Source organism: Leishmania donovani, chromosome 28 (assembly GCF_000227135.1).
Source record: "Leishmania donovani BPK282A1 complete genome, chromosome 28".
Lineage (NCBI taxonomy): Eukaryota > Euglenozoa > Kinetoplastea > Trypanosomatida > Trypanosomatidae > Leishmania > Leishmania donovani.
This window is the reverse complement of record NC_018255.1, coordinates 1,116,122-1,136,920: the sequence shown is the minus strand read 5'-3', so window position 1 is coordinate 1,136,920 and position 20,799 is coordinate 1,116,122. Positions and strand designations below refer to the sequence as shown.

Sequence of the window (20,799 nt, the reverse complement as noted above, 5' to 3'; positions counted from 1 at the left end):
ACACAAGAAGACACTCTCACACCTGCGCATATCTTCAGCGCCCCAATGCAGCTTCGCCCAATCAAAAGGAGGCTGGCTTGGGTGTTTGTGTCCGCGAGTTTCCATGTGTGGGCATATATCGGTGTGCATGTACGTGCCTCATCGACACAAGTTTGTTTCAGATATGCAAGCGGAGCAATTCCTGCTTCGTGTTTTTTTTTTCAGACAGATATCGTGTGGTTGCGTGCGTGCGTGTGCATGTGCGTATGCTTGCACTCCGTTCTTATCACATCAGCAGTCTCTGAACTCTTTCTCCGCCCACCCGCTACGATACAGGCGAAAAGCGGGTTCTGGGCATGGATGATGATGTGGATCGAGTACGCACCCAACCGCGAGAGCGCTTACATACACAAAGATGCCGATGTTTCGGGCTCATCTACTGTAAGCAGCTTATCCTCTTTTCCATATCTTTTCGTCTCGTTTTTGTGTGTCCGTTTTTATTTTCCACGCACGCAACACTCGCCTCTCTCTCTCCCCGCCATGCGCCTGTCTACGCAAGTGTATATCTTCTGCTTTATCACTGCCTTCATTGTGCTATCGTTTCTTGCTTTTCATCTGCTTGCTCGATGCCTTCGTTGACTGCGCCCTCATGTGCCTCCTCCTCATCCTCTGCGTGCGCTTGGCTGTGCGTGTGTGTGTGTGTTTGCGGCGACTCTTTGCTCTCTTGTTTTTCTTCTTTCCGGTTGACCACCCGACGGCTGATGCAGTGCTCTGCAAGCATACTCTCCTTGTCGAAGAAGGGGGTGGTGAACACGCAAGAGGGGCATTGCACAAAAGGAGGAGAAAGCGACGACTGGCAGGAGAGAAGAAAGGAACGAGTCAGCGCCACAAGTGCGTCTTGCCTGTCTCTCCCCTCGAAGTCTGCCTCGCCTTACACAGAAACTCGCGCTTGCATGCACTCGCACACACATCCAAAGACGGCAGCTCTATCAAACGCACTCCGCATTTCAGTCGAGGCTTTTTTTCGCAGTCTCTCAGTTGCCTGCTGAGTGCCTGCCTGCGTGCCTTCGCAGGGACGGAGATGATGGGATGTGCGTGAGTGCGCACGCGTTTCAAATGCGCATCCTTCCCGTTTTCGCGTCTCTGCCTAGCTCTTTCTCTCTTCGTTCACCACCGTGCGATGGACCTCGACGCACACCACCACCGGCCTCACCGTTTCCTTTTTCGTCCCTCATTTGTTGCTTGTGTGTGCTGCGCGTACATGAGCCAGTGCACGTGCTTGCGTCGCTCTAAAGAGGAGCGTCTGTGTGCCGCTGTGCGCGCATCGGTAGACCTGGTATCGACACTGTTGCCGAGGGCAAGGGACGAGCGAATGGTGGCGTGCGAGTGCAAGCAGAGGTTGACAGGAGAGGATAAAGCATCATAAAGAGCAGCAGCAGTGAGAAAGAAAAAGGAATTGAAACCAAACATGGACCAGCACACCACTCAACTGTGGGATTATAATGCTGCGGAGTGCATCACACAAGTGGCGGAAAACCAGCTGCGCTCCGTAAGCGGAAGCGCAACACGCTCAGGCGCGTGCTGAGAAACATGAAAGCGATTTTACGGAATTCGAGGCGAGCTGCAGCCGAACCTCGACTCGTATTTTATATGCACGTGATCATCGTGACTCTCCTTCTGCGGCTTTATCCTGCGCATGCATGCACGTCGCTCTCTTTTTTCTCTCTCTGTGTCCATGCCACGCTGCCGAGGAGTGCTGCGAAGGTGCCCTCGTTGTTGTTTCCACTCCGGTACGCTCGCACGCACCCAGGCTGGCACTCGTATCGCACGTCTCGACAGGGTACCCACCACAGTCGCTTCTGCGGCCCCACCCTACCGTTCTCGCGTGGCCGTGAACGCCTTCGCTTTCACTCAACCCCCACCCCCACAACCGTCGTTTCAGTGCAACCATGACAACTTCCTCCGCCGAGGAGGTCCGGGTGCGGCAGTCCATTGTGAACTGTGCAGTCGATCACTACGAGCTGTTGACCAACGCGCAGGCCGCAAACGTGGCGGCCGCGTCGCTCTCCAGCAATGCCGAAGACACCGCTAAAGAGCTGACAGCATCCTTGCAAACACTGCACTCCTGGTCGCAGCTTCTCCAGTATGCGGGGCAGTTGTGGCGGCAAGAGAAAGCGCAGCTGCACAGCGCGGTCATGAGTCACCAGAAAATCGTGGCTCTCATGGAGTCGCCTGCCTTAGTGGAGGAGTGCGTGCGGCAGACAATGTTCCACGAGGCGCTCCTCATATTCGACCACGTCATGATGCTGTGTCAGCACATGAGCGACGTGTACGTTTTTCAGAGATTGCAGAAGGAAGTGGTGGACACAATGGAGCAGGCGGTGAACGCGCATGTGCTGCCGATGCTGTCGGGTGGGCTCACGGTGGACACGGCGTACAAAGCCATCTCCCTCCTTCGTCGCCTTGGCGGCTCCCCGGCGTCGTTGCGTGCACTCTTCCTGCGCAGCCGCGCTGCGTACATTCGTCAGCTGCTGCAGGAAGCTGAATCCAGCGTGGTGCCCTACTCTCTCATCCTCAAGTACATCACGGTGTACAAGGTGCACGTGAACGAGGTGACGCTGCAGTACAAGGCGTGCTTCCCGTCCAGCACCGAGGCCCAGCAACGGCAAGCGACGGAGGAGCTGAGCCTGTGGTGTCAGGAGCAGGCGCACATGTTCATGCACCTCATGGCGGCGGCGCTCCAGCACCTTCACAACGGCTCTGAACTGGCGCTCGTGGTGCAGCAGTGCAGCAGCTGCTCGAGTGCCAGTGCGCGGGTGCACACAGACGTGCTTGGGCTCCTGGGCAGCATACTTGTCCAGAAGGTGCAGGGACTCTTCGCTGAAGGCATGCGGCAGGCCCGGATCACCTATCGCACCGCCATGCAGACCTCCTCGTGGCGTGTTTCTGTGTACTGTCACAACAACTCGACGCTGACGTCGTCTACGGGGATCCAGGCCCCTCCGACTATTAGCGACACGCCAGCCGTGCAGCTAGCTCAGTGGCTGCCGCTCGCGTACGCGCTCAACGGGATGCTCGCCTCCTTCAACGCCATCCGCAAGTGTCTGTTACCAGGGGTTGAGGCACCGTGTGGGGAGGAAGTGCGACAGCTGGTGTGCGAGGTGGGACAGGACATGCTGAATGACGCGCCTCTGCTCGACACAATGTACAGCGCTGAACGGGCAGTGTTTGTGACCTTTGTGAAGGCGTTTCAACGGCTGTGGTACCCATATGTACTGCACCTGGTCGGCCGCCTTCTCGGACCTGCGCACCGCGAGGACTTGGAGGACCGCACGCAGGCTCTAATGTATGGCATTGGAGAGCTTCTGTTTGCGGTAGAGTCGCCGTCGACGGTGCCGGCTGCAGAAGGTGCGAGCTCCGTGGCGCCGGCACACCCGCATGCATCGACGATACTTGCTACACCGACACCAGACTTCACCACCGCTCCAGCTGCGGCGCCTTCGGTGCCGCCGGCGTCAACGAACTCTGCACCGACCTAGTGAAACAACGCCGCACTTGTGGTGCACCTCTTCGACTTCAACCAGCATAGGGAGATGATCCGGCGGCTACATCGGGAGCCGCTTGTGGGCACTGTGAAGGGCGGGAGCGAGAGGGGCGTGGGTGCGCCAGGGAATCCGTAAGAGAAGAATTGCGGTGGTGGCGTGGGGGCCTGCAGGGTAGGTGCGTGCTACGAAAGCAACAGCAATGATAGCGCCAGTGGTGGCGGTCGCTTAATCTTCTCTTGCCACGTCGGTGCTGGGCTGCTCGGCCGCAGGCCCCTTCCGCTTGACCCTCCCGCCACACAGGCTTATAGCGGCGTCCAACCTGTCGAGAGATGTGCGGACACAACATCCAGACAGCCCCCCCCCCTTTGTGACATGGACGGAAATGGAGGATGAAGACAGAAGCCCCCCTTTCCTCAGACTCCGAAGTCGTTCTGAAGCAGGCCCCGGGATGCAAAAATGCAAGCACTGTGCGCAGGCGCTGTGAAGCACAACTGGCGTGGTGAATCGCATCCAAGCAAGGCACTCAGAGGTCCAAAGAGCAGGAGTGGTGGGCGAACAAGGCGCGAGGAGACCCAATATACGGATCAGCCCCCAAGCGCATGTGTGCGGAGCGTGCTGCATCTGCTGCATTCAACCTGGAGGGCTCATGAGGCACAGACGCCGGAAGCATGACGAGAGTGCCCTCGAGTTCCACCATCAAGCCCTCCCGACTCTCCTGTTGCGAGTCACCACACCGTATTAACGGGATGCGGCGGCTTTAGGCGACTGAGAGAGCGAAGCACGGCACACGGGCAGGGTGCGCAGGGTCTCCGAGGGATATGGCCTGCAGCTGGCCAACTTCCTCCCTGCGCGCATCCGGCATGCACCGAGAGACCACCACCCCACTGCTACTCCGCACGACAGACGCCACTGCTTCCGCCCTTGAACAGGACCCTGCACGCGGCCCGATTCGAATGAAGGCATGCCGTACACCCGAGCCTCCGTGTGGCGCCGATCGCGCAGCACACGTGCGATGAATGGACAAGGACGGACACGATGAGTCCGGCCGACGCATGGCGCTGATTCTACAGCAAGACGGTGCATCCTAGGCGACCACGATTTAGCCGCGGTGCAGCAGAAGCTGGTGGTGTGTGGTGGTGTGCGCGCATGTGTGTATGTCGGTTGACTGACCTGCTGGTGGTCGGATGGGCACATCGGAGAAGAAAAAAATGAGGGTGCCCACGGGAGGCATGCGTCCCGCTGGCGTTATCGAGTGGGAAGGACGCGGTGTGTGTCTGTGCGCGCGCGCTCGTGTTTGTGCTTCTCTTGCGCGTCTCTCTGTGTGTGTTGCTTCGCTGAGGCGCGGCACTGGACCCGCTCGAGTACAGCGAGAAGGGGAGCAAAGCGAGCGTCGTATCTGCGGCAGACGATGACGCCATCATGAACCTTTCACCACGCTGCGAGCACGCAGGCCGCGCGTTCGCGTATGCACCTCACGTTGTAGTGCTCAAAGGCTGGCTCAGTCGTTTAGCTGCGGCGCGGCCTTTCGGCGGATCTACATGCGGATGGCGTCGTGGCGCAGCGCGCGCTCATTGGCACTGCTCATGATACTCTCCCGCGTGTGCTCCTCATTTTTCTCTTGCACGCTTCTTCTTTTCCCCCGCGGTTGTGCCTCTCTTTCTCTCGGCTCAGTCTGGCAAGCACCCACGGGCGCAGATAGGTCATGTCCATCGTCGTTAACACCACTTCTGCAAAGCCACCCCCACGCGAGGGCGAGAGCGCTTCATCAGCGGAGAGCCTGGTCGCTCTCATGCAGCAAGCATACACGCAGCAGTACACAGAGGCACGTAATCAATACAAGGCGTCTCATGCGCGCTTCACCGCCCGCTTGAAGCGGCCGCCTCTTTCGCAGCTGGAGCGTTACTGCACAAACGTCTTCCGAGACCTGTCCTTTTACACGAGCGCCATCAATGCTGAGGAGACGTGCGCGCCGTCTGTGTGCACGCATGGCCCGCGACGCATTGGTATCCACTCGGTGAATCACGAGCTTCGCCTTCGTGCACAGAAGCGGCTGCGTGCTGCGCCTGCGAAGCCGAAGCGCGACGCAGATGATGTACTTACACTTCTAGTGGCGCAGGAAGCGGCCGAGTATGCCGACCTGCTCGAACTGGAGGCGAAGTTCTTCATGGGCGTTGCCCGCGCCTACTACCAAACGATATTTGGGCCCACCGACGACCTTGTGTGGCTCGAGGCGCAGGCTCGGCGCAGCTTTGAAGACGAGTACAACCGTGCCACGATGGCTTTCCTCGCCCAGCTGCGTGAGGAGATATGGGGGGCGGAACAGCGGCTGCTTTTGCGCGCACTAGGGATGTTCCCCGATGCGCTGCCGCACGTCGGGCAGCTGCGCCTCATTGCCGCGGAACGCGATGCACTGCAGCAGGCCAAGTTGTCCGTGCTGGAAAGCCGCGAAGCAGCGCCTCTGTGGCAACGTGTATGCGCCATTCGAGGCGAGACGGAGAGCGAGGAGGACATCATATTCCGGCGGATTTTGCTGGCCTGCGTCGTTGAGGCGCACGGCATCAGCGAAGGGTACCTGCGGTACGACACCGTTACTGGCCGGCTGCGGCACACGTACAAAGAGGTTCCGCCATTCATGAGGGATGTCATCGACTACTCCATGCAGTTCGAGCCCTTCGCAGCGGTTCTGGAGGAAGAGACGCAGCGCATGCGAATCGCGGAGGAGGCGGAGGGTGCCTGTGCCTCCCTAGCTGCAGCCCTCGCCTCTGGTGCCGACGCGGAAGGCAATGTCTCATCTACTCCTGACGCTGCTACCGCCCCTATAGCGCCAAGCCACGCCGATCAACCAGCGGCAGAGGCGTGAGAGAGTGCAGCGGGTGCCCGCCACAGATACGGAGACGCATCACAGAAAGGAAGGGCCGTACAGTGCACATGTGCACAAGGTGCGTATCAGTATGTATGTATGGGTGAAATCGATGTACACTAATGGCGGGGCAGGCAAAGTTGGGCACCATCTTGTCCTGGTTTTTATTGCTGTTGTTTTCACGGCGCTTGTTCTCTCACACACACGCCGAGCTCTCATGCCTCATTTTCGCCTGGAATGCCATCATGTGTGTCGGCGTTGATGCCGCATGTGCGACATGAAGAGCAGCTGCTAGAGAGTCGGAAGGCGAGAGTGAGACTGTCAGCGCTCCAATGATGTAACCGAATGTGTGTAGCGCGCCGTCCGTGCTGTCCCCCTACCCTCCCCCCCCCCAGCCGCCGCGCATCTAGCTTGCCTCTTAAGCCAATGTTGTCCACCCCCTTCACCACCACCGCTTGTCTGCCGCTCGCTCGCTCGTTGGCGCATGTGACTGCTTTCACTTTCCGTGTCTCCTCTACCCCCCCCCATTGTTGTGTCCGCAACCCCCACGGAGAGCCCTGTGTTTTGCCGTATCCCCGGGAGGGGGAGGGCTGAGCGAGAAAGAGGGGGAGGTTGCAGGGCCGTGGAGGAGCGTTGAACCGTATTCCAACAACAGTGACGATATACGCGCACGGACGACGGGTGAATGCCATTCTGGTGCAGACCCTTCCTCGGTTTGCTGCTCCTCTTTCTCCGCAACTGCATGACACCGATGGGCGCGCGGCGTGTGAAGGAAATGACTTTACTGCGCGCCCTCTGCCGAAGTGAGCCGGTATGCACCGTCTCGTAGCGCGGCTTCCTCTGAGAGTCACTTCCCAGCATCCCGCCAACATGCGTCACCGCCTCCATGTCTCTCGTCTTTTTTCTTCCCTCACTCCTCCTGTATGCTGCGGGGACGGCGCTGCCACGGCGACACGCACGCACACCCGCTCGCTGCCCCCTCACACCGGTGTAAGGGGCACCCAAGTGAATGAGAAGTCAGAATAGCACTTGTGTACGTATCCGCCACCTCCACCAGTAGTGCAGCAAGCAGGACGCCAACAGCCTCCGCGCGCACACGCACAGAGCGAAGTCGACGACACAGGGACTCGAGGTATTTAGCGACCTTGATTGCGAGAAGAGGAAAGGAGAAGCGGCAGATTCGGCCTCTGCCCGTCTCTCTACCGCTTATTTTCCCGTCGCCAGTCTGACGTGTGCCGGCGCGTGTGCTTGTGTCCGTAGGGAGCTGCATACTCTCTCGCACACAGTAGACGTGCAGCAGTCTTCACTCTGACGGAGAGGGAAGGAATCGCGTACGTCTCCAGCGCGTCCTCGCGTGTCTGCGCGAGCGGTGAAGACATCAGCGTGGCTCTTCTTTTTCGTTTGTTCCGCTTCTCTACGCATCACCACTAGGCGGTGGCGCGCCGTGCTCACTCTCTCTAAGTTTACACAGCGTGCCGCCTCCACCCCGCCTCCATCACCCGGGGTGGACATATTGATTCACCCCTTCGCTTGAAGCGCCTAGACAAACGTGCCCTGGGACGTTTGCCACTCGACTGCTGGGTATCTGTCTGCCCGCACTAAGCTTCCCAATCTCGCCTTCCTCACCCCTGCGGCGTGCGGCGCTGTCGTCCTTGCTCCGGCCCGACTCGCAGGTGTTTCACGTCGGCCATGTACTCGCAGAAAAAGCGGGGCACGGCGCAGCTCAAGGCGTCGGCGTCCTCGGTGGCGCCGGCTGCGTCGGCTATGCCCCTCGCCAAGCGAGCAAAGCTAGAGGCGACGCAGCGCAACCCGATCCACATCTCAAAGGATGTGGCAGATGCCTGTGGCACGGCGAACCCGCTCTCGACGCGCCTCTACAGCGACGGCATCAGCAGCGGCGCTCAGGTTGGAGTCCCGAATCGTCTAACGCAGTGCCAGTCACCTGCTGCCAGCTTCGTGCCCCACCCGCCCGCTGAGCTGGCGGTAACCACGGCTGCCAAGACGGACCCCGCCGCCTCCGCCCGCCCCCGCGGCGAGACGCATATGGTGAACTCACTGCATGTGTTCAACCCGCCGAGTCACACAGACGCGGAGCTCAAGGAGATGTTCGCCGCCTCCGCCAAGTCCAAGTCTATCTCGTCACGACTCCATCGCCGCACAGCGGCGGCGGCACCACCGGCAAAGCTAGCTCCGCTGACGTCGGAGCGGGTGAGTGCCGGTGGCGGCAACACTGGCGCCGCGGCGACCGCCTTATCCGACCTCGAGCAAGACAAGAGCACTGCGGAGGCTGCGGCAATGCGAGCGCTGGCCACCATTCCACGCTTTCACAAGTCCACCTCGAACTCGCCGAACGAGTTCGTCTACTTGATGATGCGGCCCCGCGGCATTCGCGACCCGCTGAACCCGTACGACCTGCAGCCGATGGCCCGCACCGAAGCACAGGGTCGCAACTACTACACCGTCTCTGCCGCCGGCGTGACGCACTTCACCGAGGGTGGCGCCGAGTTCATTGAGCTGCCCAAGTGGGAGCGCGAGTGTCGTATCTTCCATGCTATCCGCGAACTGCTCGTCTTTAGCGAGTACAAGCGCTGGCGCAACTTTGTGCTGTGGCGAAGCCTCGTACGTCGCAGTGCGACGGCAAACACTCGGCAGTTCCTCGCCGCGCACCTGTTTGCCGCCCACCCGAGCCTGTCGGGAGCTCTGCAGGCGGTGCGCAATATCTGTCTGGAAACTGCTGCCTTCGAGGACCTTTATCAGCCCAGCACGGAGACAAGCACGCTCGACGTGTACACGACGACGCTGCAGACGCACTTGCAAGAGGAGCGACGCCGGTTGGAGAACATGATTAAACGCATTCGCGATCACGTCGAGCAGGCGTGCAAGACTACCATGTTCACCTGGCAGCTCGAGCGTGAGCGGCAGAAGCTGCTCTACGAGGACGCCGATCAGCAGAAACGGAAGGTGCTCGACGTGCGGGAGCTGGGCATGCAGGAGCAGCCGTCGTACATTGAGCTGACGCAGCGCAAGACGATATGCCGGCGCCTCACCGCCTTCATCAAGCTATGCGACTATCTCATTGTGGAGTGCCTCACCGGGCTGGCCGCCAAGGCTGTGTCGCACGTGCGACGCGACCTGGAGATGTCCAACACTGTTCCGGCGAGCGCGCCGGCTGCGGCGACTGAGAAGACTCGCCGCGGTGGCGGCGCAGCCGCGGCTGCCACGACTAGCGCCTTCACCGGCCCGCTCTGGAACGTCGACGTGGTGTACAATGTCGACCAGCAGGCTATCGAGCTTGTGCCGTCGGCGGTGCAGATTCGCGAGGCCATCGAAGACGCGGTTCAGGACTACGTGCGCGCTGTCGGTGTGATTCCGCGGCTAACATCGCTCAACACGTTCCTGATCTACACCAGCAATGCGCGGGACGAGCTGGGGAACGACACGGTCGGCGCGGGACCGGATGTGGCGGATATGGTAATGGCCGAAGAAAGCTACAAGCAGGACGTGGCCGCCATTCACACCTCCCTCGCCAGCTCCTTCGCCAAGATGCACCGCTACGCGCACACCTTCGAGGTGTTCAAGGAGATGTACATTAGCAACAGCCAGCTGCGGGAGGAGACGCTGCTGGAGAGCAACGAGACGCTTCACTACTTCCGCGAGCAGCTCGCCACCTACAAGGCGCAGACGGACTCCATCTCGTCGAATATTCCGAACTTCGCGGACATTGGGATGATGCGGATGTGGACAGAGGGGCTGCGCGACTTCTTCACGCCGAGCCCAGTGACGTGCTTGGACATCTTCCACAAGGCCCTTCCCGTCATCGCGCGCCGGCGCAACGAAACCCTGCTCAAGGAGCTGCAGGAGCACACGACCTATCTCGCCGCGGCGCCCAAGACGATTGAACACTATGTAGAGTACCTTGACTACTGCAACGCGCTGGAGAACTCCTTCGACGGCATTGCCTCCTCCTACGACGTGGTGCGCGAGCTGTTCAACCTCTTGCAGGAAGAGAAGATCGACGTGAGCGAGGAAGACGACGAGACGTACCGCAGCGGCACCCGGCCGCAGTTCGACAAGCTGCGCACGCTGCTGCAGATCACTGAGGACAGCAAGGAGGTACAGCAGCGCTTCTTCAGCCGCAGCATTGAAGAGGAGATGGACCAGCTGCGCCGCCGCATCGAGTCCGTGTACGACCGCGCGGGACAGCCGATCGTCATGTCGGGCGAGGCGGACGTGGCAGAGGCAAACGCGTACATGAAGGCCCTTCTCGAAGAGGCAGAGGACATCGCCGCGCGCGAGAAGAAGCTGCGCGAGTTCCAGATCGAGATCGGGGCCGAGGAAACCGTGGTGGAGGTCATGGCCGAGATGCTGCACGACGTCAGCATCAAAGCGAAGCTGTGGGCCGGCATCGGAGACTGGAACACCTTCACGGAAGAGACCCACGCGCTGCCCTTTGACCAGCTCGACGTGCCGGCGGTGCAGGAGGTGGTGCAGAAGTACTCGTCGCTTGTAAAGCAGGTGTCCTCGAAGCTGGCAAGCAACGCGGTGGTGCCGCGGCTGAAGAGCAGCGTGGAAGAGTGGCGTCAACTGCTGCCAATCTTGCAGGCACTCACGAACCCCTCTCTCAAGTCGGAGCATCACGCAAAGATCTCCCTGATCGTCGGGCCCGTCGCAGATGCCAGCGGCAGCACCTCGAAGACTCTCAGCGAGTGGGCAAACCAGTTCACCATAGGAATGCTGCTGCAGCACCAAATCCTCAAGTACCGCGACGAGGTGCTCGTCGTGAGCGCGTCGGCCACCGAGGAGGACAAGCTGCAGAGGCAAATCGACCGGGTGAACGCGATGTGGAACGGCGGTGGGCCGAAACCGCCCGCAGAATTCCAGTTCCACGCGCACAAGGATAGCAAGGACGTCTTCACACTCGTCGGCGCCTCCGTCGAGGACGTGACGACGCTGCTGGATGACTCCACCGTCGCCATCTCGACCATCGGCAGCAGCAAGCACTGCCAAGGTGTACTGCGCTCGCAGGTGGACCGGTGGGAAAACCGGCTCAAGTACATGTCGGAGACGCTGGAGAGATGGGTGGAACTGCAGCGCAACTGGATCTACCTCGAGAACATTTTCTCCTCCGTTGAAATACGCAGCCAGTGGAAGGACGACGCTCAGCGCTTCGAGAAGGTCGACCGCTTTTACCGCGACCTGATGCGCAAGGCCCACGACCTGCCCACCGCCTATCGCAGCCTCCTCATCAACCCACCATCCTTCGACACCGCCGCCACCAGTGGTGGCCGCACGCTGAAGCACGACCTCGAAACGTACATCAAGGAGCTGGAGAAGGTGCTGATCAGCATGGAGAAGAAGTTGGAGGAGAAGCGGCGCGCCTTCCCACGCTTCTACTTCCTCAGCAACGACGACCTGCTCGACTTGCTCGCCAAGGCCAAGACACCAGAGCTGATGATGCCGCACATGCTGAAGATGTTCGACGGCGTCAAGTCCCTCACGCTGTCGGCGCAAAACGACATCACGCACATGAACTCCATGGAGGGGGAGCAAGTGGAACTGGACCATCAGGGCATCAAGGCGCGTGGCCCGGTGGAAGCCTGGATGGACTTGCTGGAGCGCGAGATGTTCTCGACGCTACGGGGCCGCGCCCAGCGCTGTCTCGAAGACTACGAGGCTCGCCAGGACCGCACCGATTGGATGTTTCAACACCCAGTGCAGCTCGTGCTGATCGTCGAGCAACTTCTGTGGACGCGTAGCGTCGAGGAGGCGCTGGACAAGATCGACTCCCCGCAGCTCATGCTCCGCATGCGTGACGAGCAGCGCCGCAACCTCGAGGTGCTGGCGGAGCTGACGGCACGCAACCTCTCCAAGGTACAGCGCATTCTCCTCTCGACAATCATCACGATCGACGTGCACGGCCGCGACCTTGTCGAGGAGATGTGCGACAGCGGCGTCGCCGAGTCGCTAGAGTTCGGCTGGACAAAGCAGCTGCGCGTGTACTGGGAGAAGGACGCGGACGGCAATGGCACGGTGTTCATCCGGCAGAACAATTCCCGGTTCGTTTACGGCTACGAGTACCTCGGTGCACAGGGGCGACTCGTCATCACCCCGCTGACTGACCGCATCTACATGACCGTGACAGGTGCCTTGAAGTTGCATCTCGGTGCCTCCCCTGCCGGGCCGGCCGGGACTGGCAAGACGGAGACGGTGAAGGACCTGGCCAAGAATCTGGCGCGGCAGTGCATCGTGTACAACTGCTCTGACGGTGTCACGTACAAGATGATGGAGAAGTTTTTCTCAGGTCTCATCCAGACCGGCGCGTGGGCCTGCCTTGACGAGTTCAACCGCATCAACATCGAGGTGCTCTCCGTCATCGCATCCCAGCTGCTGGAGATCAAGCTGGCGCTGCAGAACGCACAGGAGACGTTCACGTTCCAGGGCACGCCCGATGTACGGGTGAGGCCGACGTACGGCGCCTTCGTCACCATGAACCCCGGCTACGCTGGGCGCACGGAGCTGCCGGACAACTTGAAGATCCTGTTCCGCCCCGTGGCGGTCATGACGCCGGACTTCCGCATGATTGCCGAGGTGATCCTCTACTCGGAAGGCTTCAAGAACGCCCACGACCTGTCGCTGAAGATCACGCAGCTCTACAAGCTCAGCTCAGAGCAGTTGTCGCCGCAGGACCACTACGACTTCGGTATGCGTGCGCTGAAGTCGATCCTCGTCATGGCCGGCGACCTTAAGCGCTCTCAGCCGGACGTGGAGGAGGACCTCACCCTGATCGTGGCGTGTAACGACTCGAACGTGCCGAAGTTCGTCGCGGAGGATATTCCGCTGTTCCGCGGCATCATGCAGGACCTGTTCCCCGGCGTGAGTTTCCCGGAGCGCGAGTATCAGGAGCTGCTACCAGCGATGCAGCACATCATGGCCGAAAAGAAGTTAGTCGACGCCGGGCAGTGGGTGAAGAAGGGCATCCAGTTCTACGAGACGCTCATTGTGCGGCACGGCGTGATGCTGGTCGGCGTGACGGGCACAGGTAAGACGGAGGCGCGGCAGTGCATTGCGGGGGCTCTGACAAATCTCGCCATGGCAGAGAGCGCGAACAAGATGGCGCGCCCTGTCATCGAGTTCGTGCTGAACCCCAAGTCGGTGCTCTTGCACGAGCTGTACGGACGGCTGGACGTGAACACGAACGAATGGAAGGATGGTGTGCTCGCTGCCATTGCAAAGGAGTGCGTGCGGGCCTCAGAGATCTCGTCGGATCACCGGTGGATGGTCTTCGACGGCCCTGTGGATACGCTCTGGATCGAGTCGCTGAACTCGGTACTGGACGACAGCAAACTGCTCTGCCTTGACAGCGGTGAGCGTATCAAGCTACCCGACACGATCCACATGCTGTTCGAGGTTGCGGATTTGGCGGTGGCCTCCCCGGCGACGGTGTCGAGGTGCGGCATGGTGTATGTGGACGCTGAGGACTTGCCGTGGAACGCCGTGGCATGCCAGTGGAGTGAGACGAAGCTCGCTGCTGCCGGCGCGCAGCCGCAGTGCCGCGCCTACATCCTCTCCCTCTTCGACGCTTACGTAGAGAAGGGGCTTACCTGGCTGAAGCAGCTGCCCGCGTCGGCAAGCCTGATCAGTGCCGGCGACATCAACGTCGTGCAGTCCCTGTGCGACCTGTTCACGGCGCTCATGCAGGTGAATAAGGTGCAGCTGATGGCAGACCCCGTCAGCGAGGCGCCGCCGCCGTCGGACGACCCGATGTTTCGCGAGCGCAACGAAATCTGCAACGCCATCTTTGCCTTTTCATTTGTGTGGTCTGTCGGCGGCAACGTTGACCACGCTGCGATGGAGAGCTTCGACACAATGGCGCGCACGCTTCTCGAGTCGGTGGCACGCTTCCCCAACTACGGCAGTGTGTACGACTACACCATCAACTTTTCAACGCGGCTGCTCGTGCCTTGGGAGTCGCTGGTGCCTGAGTTCACCTACAACCCTGCCACGCCATACTTCAACATCCTTGTGCCGACTGTGGACACGGTACGCTACAGCACCATCGCACAGACGCTGCTTCAGTGCAAGAAGCCCATCCTCTTCAATGGCCAAACCGGCGTCGGTAAGACATTCATCATGGCGGACTGCCTCCAGCGCAACAAGGAGCCGCTGCAGCTGTCGCTTGTCACCTTCCAGTTCAGCGCGCAAACGTCATCGGAGAGGACGCAGGAGCTGATGGAGGCGAAGCTGAAGCCGAAGCGCAAGAACTTGCTCGGCGCCGCTCCGGGCAAGTCTGTCGTACTCTTCATTGACGACTTGAACATGCCAGCCGTGGAAGTGTTCGGTGCGTCTCCGCCGATCGAGCTATTGCGACAGCTGATGGGCCAGGGCGGTTTCTACGACCGCAAGTTGGCTGGAATGTGGAAGACGGTGCAGGACGTCACGGTCGTGTCCGCCTGTGGCCCGCCAGAGGGCGGGCGCAACCCCATCACCCCACGCCTTACCCGCTTGTTCCACCTGCTCCAAGTGGCGACCCTCACGGACGACTCAATGAAGCGCATCTTCGGCTCCATTCTGAGAGGCTTTGTCGAGGCGAAGAACTTTGCGCGCGAGGTAAAGGACATGGTGCCGACGCTCGTGATGGCCACTGTGGACGTCTTCAACACGATCCGCGACGCCCTGAGGCCGCGGCCGACCACACCGCACTACACGTTCAACCTGCGCGACCTCTCGAAGGTGTTCCAGGGCATGACACAGGTGATTCCGCGCGTCTGCCGTGACACCGAGACGTTTGTGCGGCTGTGGATGCACGAAGTGATGCGGTGCTTCTACGACCGACTCGCCACGGTAGAGGATCGGCGCTACTTCGTGGAGGGCGTCCTCGCGGAGGCGGCGTCCCGCGTGTTTCCCGGCGCGGCGGAAAGCCTGATCGCATCGCCGGTGCTGTGGGCGGACTTCACTCGCTTCGGGTCAGTCGAGAAAGTATACGAGGAGGTACCGGAGGCGCAGCGGCTGGCGCAGGTTCTCGAGGAGTACCAAGACGACTACAACGCCACAGAGGCGACCGCCAAACCGGACGACGCGGCCGGCGGTACCGCCACCGTGCAGGCGTCGCAGCTGGGCCTCGTCTTCTTCAAGGATCACTGTGAGCACATTGCCCGCATTATCCGCATTCTACGGCAGCCGCGCGGAAACGTGCTGCTGGTCGGCGTCGGCGGCTCGGGCAAGCGCTCCCTCACCAGGCTCGCCTCCTTCATCGGCGGCTGCCGCATCTTCGAGACGTCCGTCGGCAAGGGCTACAGCATGAACGACTTCCACGAGTTCCTGCTGGAGGTTTACACGTACGCCGGGGTAAAGAACGAGCCGTGCGTGATGCTGCTCTCCGACAACCAAATCGTTGACGAGGCGATGCTGGAGGACGTGAACAACATCCTCAACTCCGGCGAGGTGCCGTCGCTCTTCAACTCCGAGGAGCGCGAGAAGCGCGTCAATGCGTGCATTGAGGCAGCCCAGCAGCACGGCATCACCAGCAGAGAGGACATCTACAACTTCTTCATCAGCCGTGTGCGTGACAACATGCATGTGGCGCTCTGCATGAGCCCGGTGGGCGACAAGTTCCGTACCCGCTGCCGCCAGTTCCCGTCGCTCACCAACTGCTGCTCCGTCGACTGGTTCGACGAGTGGCCGCGAGAGGCGCTAGAGGGGGTGGCGAAGCGCATGCTGCAGGATATGGCAGGCGCGGTGCCGGCAAGCTTCCACGAGAAGCTACCGCAGCTCTGCGTCGATGTACACGCGGCGACAACCGAGATGGCGCAGCAGTACTACGATGAGCTGCGCCGGCGCTACTACATTACCCCGACCTCCTACCTGGAGTTCATCGAGACGTACAAGGCGCTCCTGCAGAGCCGGCGCAGCCGGGTGGAGGCGCAGCTCGCCCAGGTCGAGAACGGAACAGAGAAGATGCGCGAAACCGAGGAGACGATCACGAAGATGAAGGTCGAAATCGAGGAGAAGCGGCCGCAGCTGGAGAAGGCGTCCGAGGAGACACAGGCAGTTGTGGCGGACTTAAAGGTGCGGCAGGCGAAGGCGGCGGAGGTGCAGGTGCAGGTGCGGGCGCAGCAGGAGAGCGCGACGGTGCAGCAGCACGACGCGTCTCAGATCGCGGCAGAGGCCAACGCACGCCTGGCTGAGGCGAAGCCGATCATCGACAAGGCGAAGGCGGCGCTCGACACGATCCAGGCCAGCGACCTCAACGAGCTCCGCTCCTTCGCCAACCCACCTTCGGCGGTGCTGAAGACGACGCAGGCGTGCATGACCATGTTTGATGTGAAGGACTTCAACGGCGCGTGGTCTGGCAACACCGACTGGAAGGGCGCGCGCGAGTTTCTGTCGCACCGCTCTCTGCTGGACATGATCCGCGGGTACCCCACCGACAACGTGAAGCCGGCGATTCTGCAGAAGGTGCAGAAGTACATCAACGACTCCGAGTTCACGGTCGAGGTGTGTTCGTCGAAGGGCTCGCAGACGTGCGGATCGCTGTGTGCGTGGGTGCACGCCGTCAACGAGTACTCGAAGGTGGTGAAGGAGGTGGCGCCGATGCGGCAGGCCGCGGCCGAGGCGGAGCAGCACTTGGCAGCGACAAATGCGAAGCTGCACGCCGCACAGCAGCAGCTGAAGGAGGTGGAGAAGGAGCTGTCCGATCTCGAACAGCGTTACCAAAGCAGCGTTGCAAAAAAGAATGACCTGGAAAAAGGGCTGCAGCTGTGTATTATCCGCCTCCGCAATGCCGAGACGCTGTCCGGCTCTCTCAGGAGCGAAGGGGCCCGCTGGACGGAGAATATCAAGTTGCTGAGGGCTCAGCTGGCCGCGCTCCCGCTGCAGGTATTTATGGCGAGCGCCTCGGTCGCCTACTTCGGCGCCTTCACCCCGGCGTTCCGTCAGCGGCTCATTGCGCAGTGGACGGCGCAACTGGCGGAGCGTGGATGTGAAGTGGGCAACTTCTCCTTGACCACCGCCCTCGGCGACCCGGTCGACACGCTGAACTGGCAGGTGAACGGGTTGCCAAGCGACGAGACGTCCACTGAGAACGCTATTGTAGCGATGCTGTCGACGGCTCCGCGCCGCTGGCCGCTCTTCATCGACCCACAGGAGCAGGCTGTCAAGTGGCTGCTGCGGCAGTTCCAGCAGACCCAGGCAGCGAGCGGGTCAGGCGCGGTGGCGTCGAAGAACCGCAACATGCTGCGTGTGGTCAAGCTGACGGACCCGACGTGGATGCGCACCCTCGAGTTGCAGATCCGACTTGGTGGTGTCGTCATCATTGACGACGTTGGTGAGTCTCTGGACCCGGCGCTGGAGCCGCTGATCGCGCGACGCGTCTTCACGGCTGACAGTGGCGGCCTGCAGATCCAGCTCACCCCGCAATCTGGGCCGATCGACTACCACCCCAATTTCCGCATGTTCCTCTGTAGCAAGCTGCCGAATCCGGTGTATTTGCCGGACATCAGCACCCGCGTCACGCTGCTCAACTTCACTGTCACGATGGAAGGACTGTCGGAGCAGATGCTCGGCGAGGTCGTGTCCATCGAGCAGCGCTCCATGGAGGAGGAAAAGAACTCCATCATCCAGCGCATCGCCCAGGGCCAGCGCCGCCTCAAAGCGATCGAGGAGAGCATCCTGGAGCGCCTGCAGAGCACCAAAGGCAACATCCTCGACGACGAAGATCTTATCCGCGAGCTGCAGTCCGCGCAGTCCAGCGCGGAGGTGATCAGCCGCAGCCAAGCTGAGGCGAGCGAGAAGATGTTGATCATCTCGACAGCCCGCGAGCGCTACCGCAGCGTTGCCGTGCGGGCGGCGTTGCTGTTCTTTGTGCTAGCCGACGTAGGCCGCATGGATCCGATGTACCAGTACTCGCTTCAGTATTTTGTGAAGCTGGTGCAGCACGAGGTGGAGGGCACCACAAAGCCTCCCGGGTACACGGAGGCGGACCCAGCCATGCTGGAAGACCACCTTCGTGCTGCGATCAGCAACCTCACGAGGGCCACGTACACGCAGATCTGCCGCGGTCTCTTCAACAAGGACAAGACCATCCTGTCGCTGCTCATAGCGACGGCGATCGCCCGGCACGACGGCGTGATCGCAGACGAGGAGTGGCAGTACTTTGTGCGTGCCACTGCCTTTGTTGCCTCGGAGCTGCCGGAGCAGTCGCCAGCCCTCGCTTCATGGATGAGCCGTGTACAGTGGGAGCTGGCCGAGGCGCTCAGCCGCACCGTGTCCACCTTTCACGATCTTGTCGCCAGCATGGAGTCGGAGCCGGAGGCGTGGCGGGAGTACGCACAGTCCGACGTGCCCCACTCCGCCATACTACCCGGCGACTGGCAGTCGCGTCTACACCTCTTTCAGCGTGTGCTACTGATCCGGTGCTTCCGTGAGGAGAAGCTTTCTTTCGCGCTTTCCGACTACGTGCACCAGACGATGGGGGCAGAGTTCATCGAGATGCCGCCCATGGACCTCACCCGAACCCTCAAGGACAGCACCGCGCACACACCGATTGTCTTCATCCTTTCTCAGGGCGCGGACCCGATGGAGGCGCTGCGGTCCCTCGCCAAGGCCGAGGAGCGGGAACTGCAGTGCGTAAGCCTGGGCCAAGGCCAGAGCGAGAATGCGAAGCGACTCATCGCCACGTGCCGCAAGTCCGGTGCGTGGGCGCTGCTGCAGAACTGCCACCTCTCGAAAACGTTCATGCCGGAGCTGTCGGCGGCCGTCGCAAGTCTGCAGCCCGACGCTGCCGGGGCGTCCGAGATCCACAAAGACTTCCGCCTCTGGCTCACGTCGATGCCCACCGACTTCTTCCCTGTGTTTGTGCTGCAGTCGAGCGTGAAATTGACGAACGAGCCGCCGACGGGGCTGCGGGCGAATATGCTGCGCTGCTTTGGCGAGCTGACGCCACAGGAGTACGAGAACTTTGGCGACGAGGCCATCGGCGGTAAGGAGTTGAAGGGGCGCGCCTTCAAGAAGCTGCTGTACGGCTTATGCTTCTTCCACTCCGTCGTTCTCGAGCGGCGCAAGTTTGGCCCGCTCGGGTGGAACGTCAAGTACGAGTGGAATGACACGGACTTCCACGTGTCGAAGCAGTGGCTGCGACTGTTCTTTGAGGAGCAGGAGGCAATTCCGTGGGAGTCGCTCGAGTACATTATTGGGCAGATTAACTACGGCGGTCGTGTCACCGACCCGCAGGACCGTGGCACGCTGCTCACCATTCTGCGCAACTACCTCTGCCCCCGCATCCTCGAGGAGGGTCACCGCTTCTGCGAGGAGGGGCAGTACATCGTCCCCGCGAGCGGCACGCTGGCCGAGGCGCAGGAGCACATCCAAGCCATGTCCCTCGTCGATGACCCTGCCATCTTTGGCATGCACGAGAACGCCAACCTGCGCTACCAGTTGCAGACGAGCGAGTACCTACTGACGAAGATCGTGTCCATCCAGCCCCGCCTAGTCGGGTCCGCTGGCGGCTCCGGCGCGACGCCGGAGGAAGAGGTGCGCCGCAAATGCCAGGAGTTTGAGGCGACGCTACCAGCCCTGCTGACGCGGGAGGAAGCAGGACCCCGCACCTTCACGACGCTCGCGAACGGGCTGCCGAACTCCATGTCGACGGTGTTGGCGCACGAGCTGGTGAAATACAACAAGCTGCTTGACAAAATACGCCAGACGCTTTCTGACATGCAGAAGGCGCTGCAAGGGCTGACTGTCCTCTCTTCCGACCTCGACGCCATGTACAGCTCCTTCCTTGCTGATCAGGTTCCGCAGCTGTGGACGACGGTGTCTTACGCCTCGCTAAAGCCGCTCGGGGCGTGGTACCGCGACCTGCTCGCCCGCGTGCAGTTCATCCGGTCGTGGTTGCAGAAGGGGGAGCCGGCGGCATTCTGGATCGGCGGCTTCTTCAACCCGAGCGCCTTCATGACAGGCGTGTACCAAGCTTTCGCGCGCGCCGAGGGGGTGTCGGTGGACAAGCTCGGCTTCCGCTACGAAGTTCTGGGCGTGGAGCCGGAGGCGATCACGTCGGGGCCGGTGCGTGGGTGCTTCGTGTATGGCATCCAGACGGACGCGTGGCGCTGGGACTTCGAACGACGAGTAATGGCCGATTCCTTGCCGGGAGAGCCCTACGCTGTGCTGCCGCCTGTTCATTTCCTGCCGGAGCCATCGCACGCGAAGCCAGCCGACTTTCACGCCGTCCCCCTGTACCGCACGACGATACGCGCTGGTGTCATCTCGTCTTTGGGCGCCAGCTCCAACTACGTCCTCTCCATCGAGGTGCCGTCGGTGGATGGCTCCGACTACTGGCTGCTTAAGGGCTCCGCCTGCGTGTGCGCGTTGAATCAATAGAAGGCGGAGGAAGAACAATCGAAGCACACCGGAGATGGGGAA

At 61.2% G+C, this 20,799-nt stretch overlaps 3 protein-coding genes across 3 annotated transcripts; all 3 read left to right on the top strand.

Moving 5' to 3' along the window:
• Positions 1-1,928: 1,928 nt before the first annotated feature.
• LDBPK_283130 (oligomeric golgi complex component 8, putative) lies at positions 1,929-3,518 on the top strand (the record flags this gene model as incomplete). The annotated part of the gene is made up of 1 exon (XM_003862359.1): positions 1,929-3,518. One exon carries the CDS (start codon positions 1,929-1,931, stop codon positions 3,516-3,518), a length of 1,590 nt encoding a protein of 529 aa, XP_003862407.1.
• Positions 3,519-5,226: 1,708 nt separating this feature from the next.
• On the top strand, positions 5,227-6,384 carry LDBPK_283120 (hypothetical protein, conserved; the record flags this gene model as incomplete). The annotated part of the gene is made up of 1 exon (XM_003862358.1): positions 5,227-6,384. One exon carries the CDS (start codon positions 5,227-5,229, stop codon positions 6,382-6,384), a length of 1,158 nt encoding a protein of 385 aa, XP_003862406.1.
• A 1,689-nt stretch (positions 6,385-8,073) lies between these two features.
• On the top strand, positions 8,074-20,757 carry LDBPK_283110 (dynein heavy chain, putative; the record flags this gene model as incomplete). The annotated part of the gene is made up of 1 exon (XM_003862357.1): positions 8,074-20,757. One exon carries the CDS (start codon positions 8,074-8,076, stop codon positions 20,755-20,757), a length of 12,684 nt encoding a protein of 4,227 aa, XP_003862405.1.
• Positions 20,758-20,799: the final 42 nt, after the last annotated feature.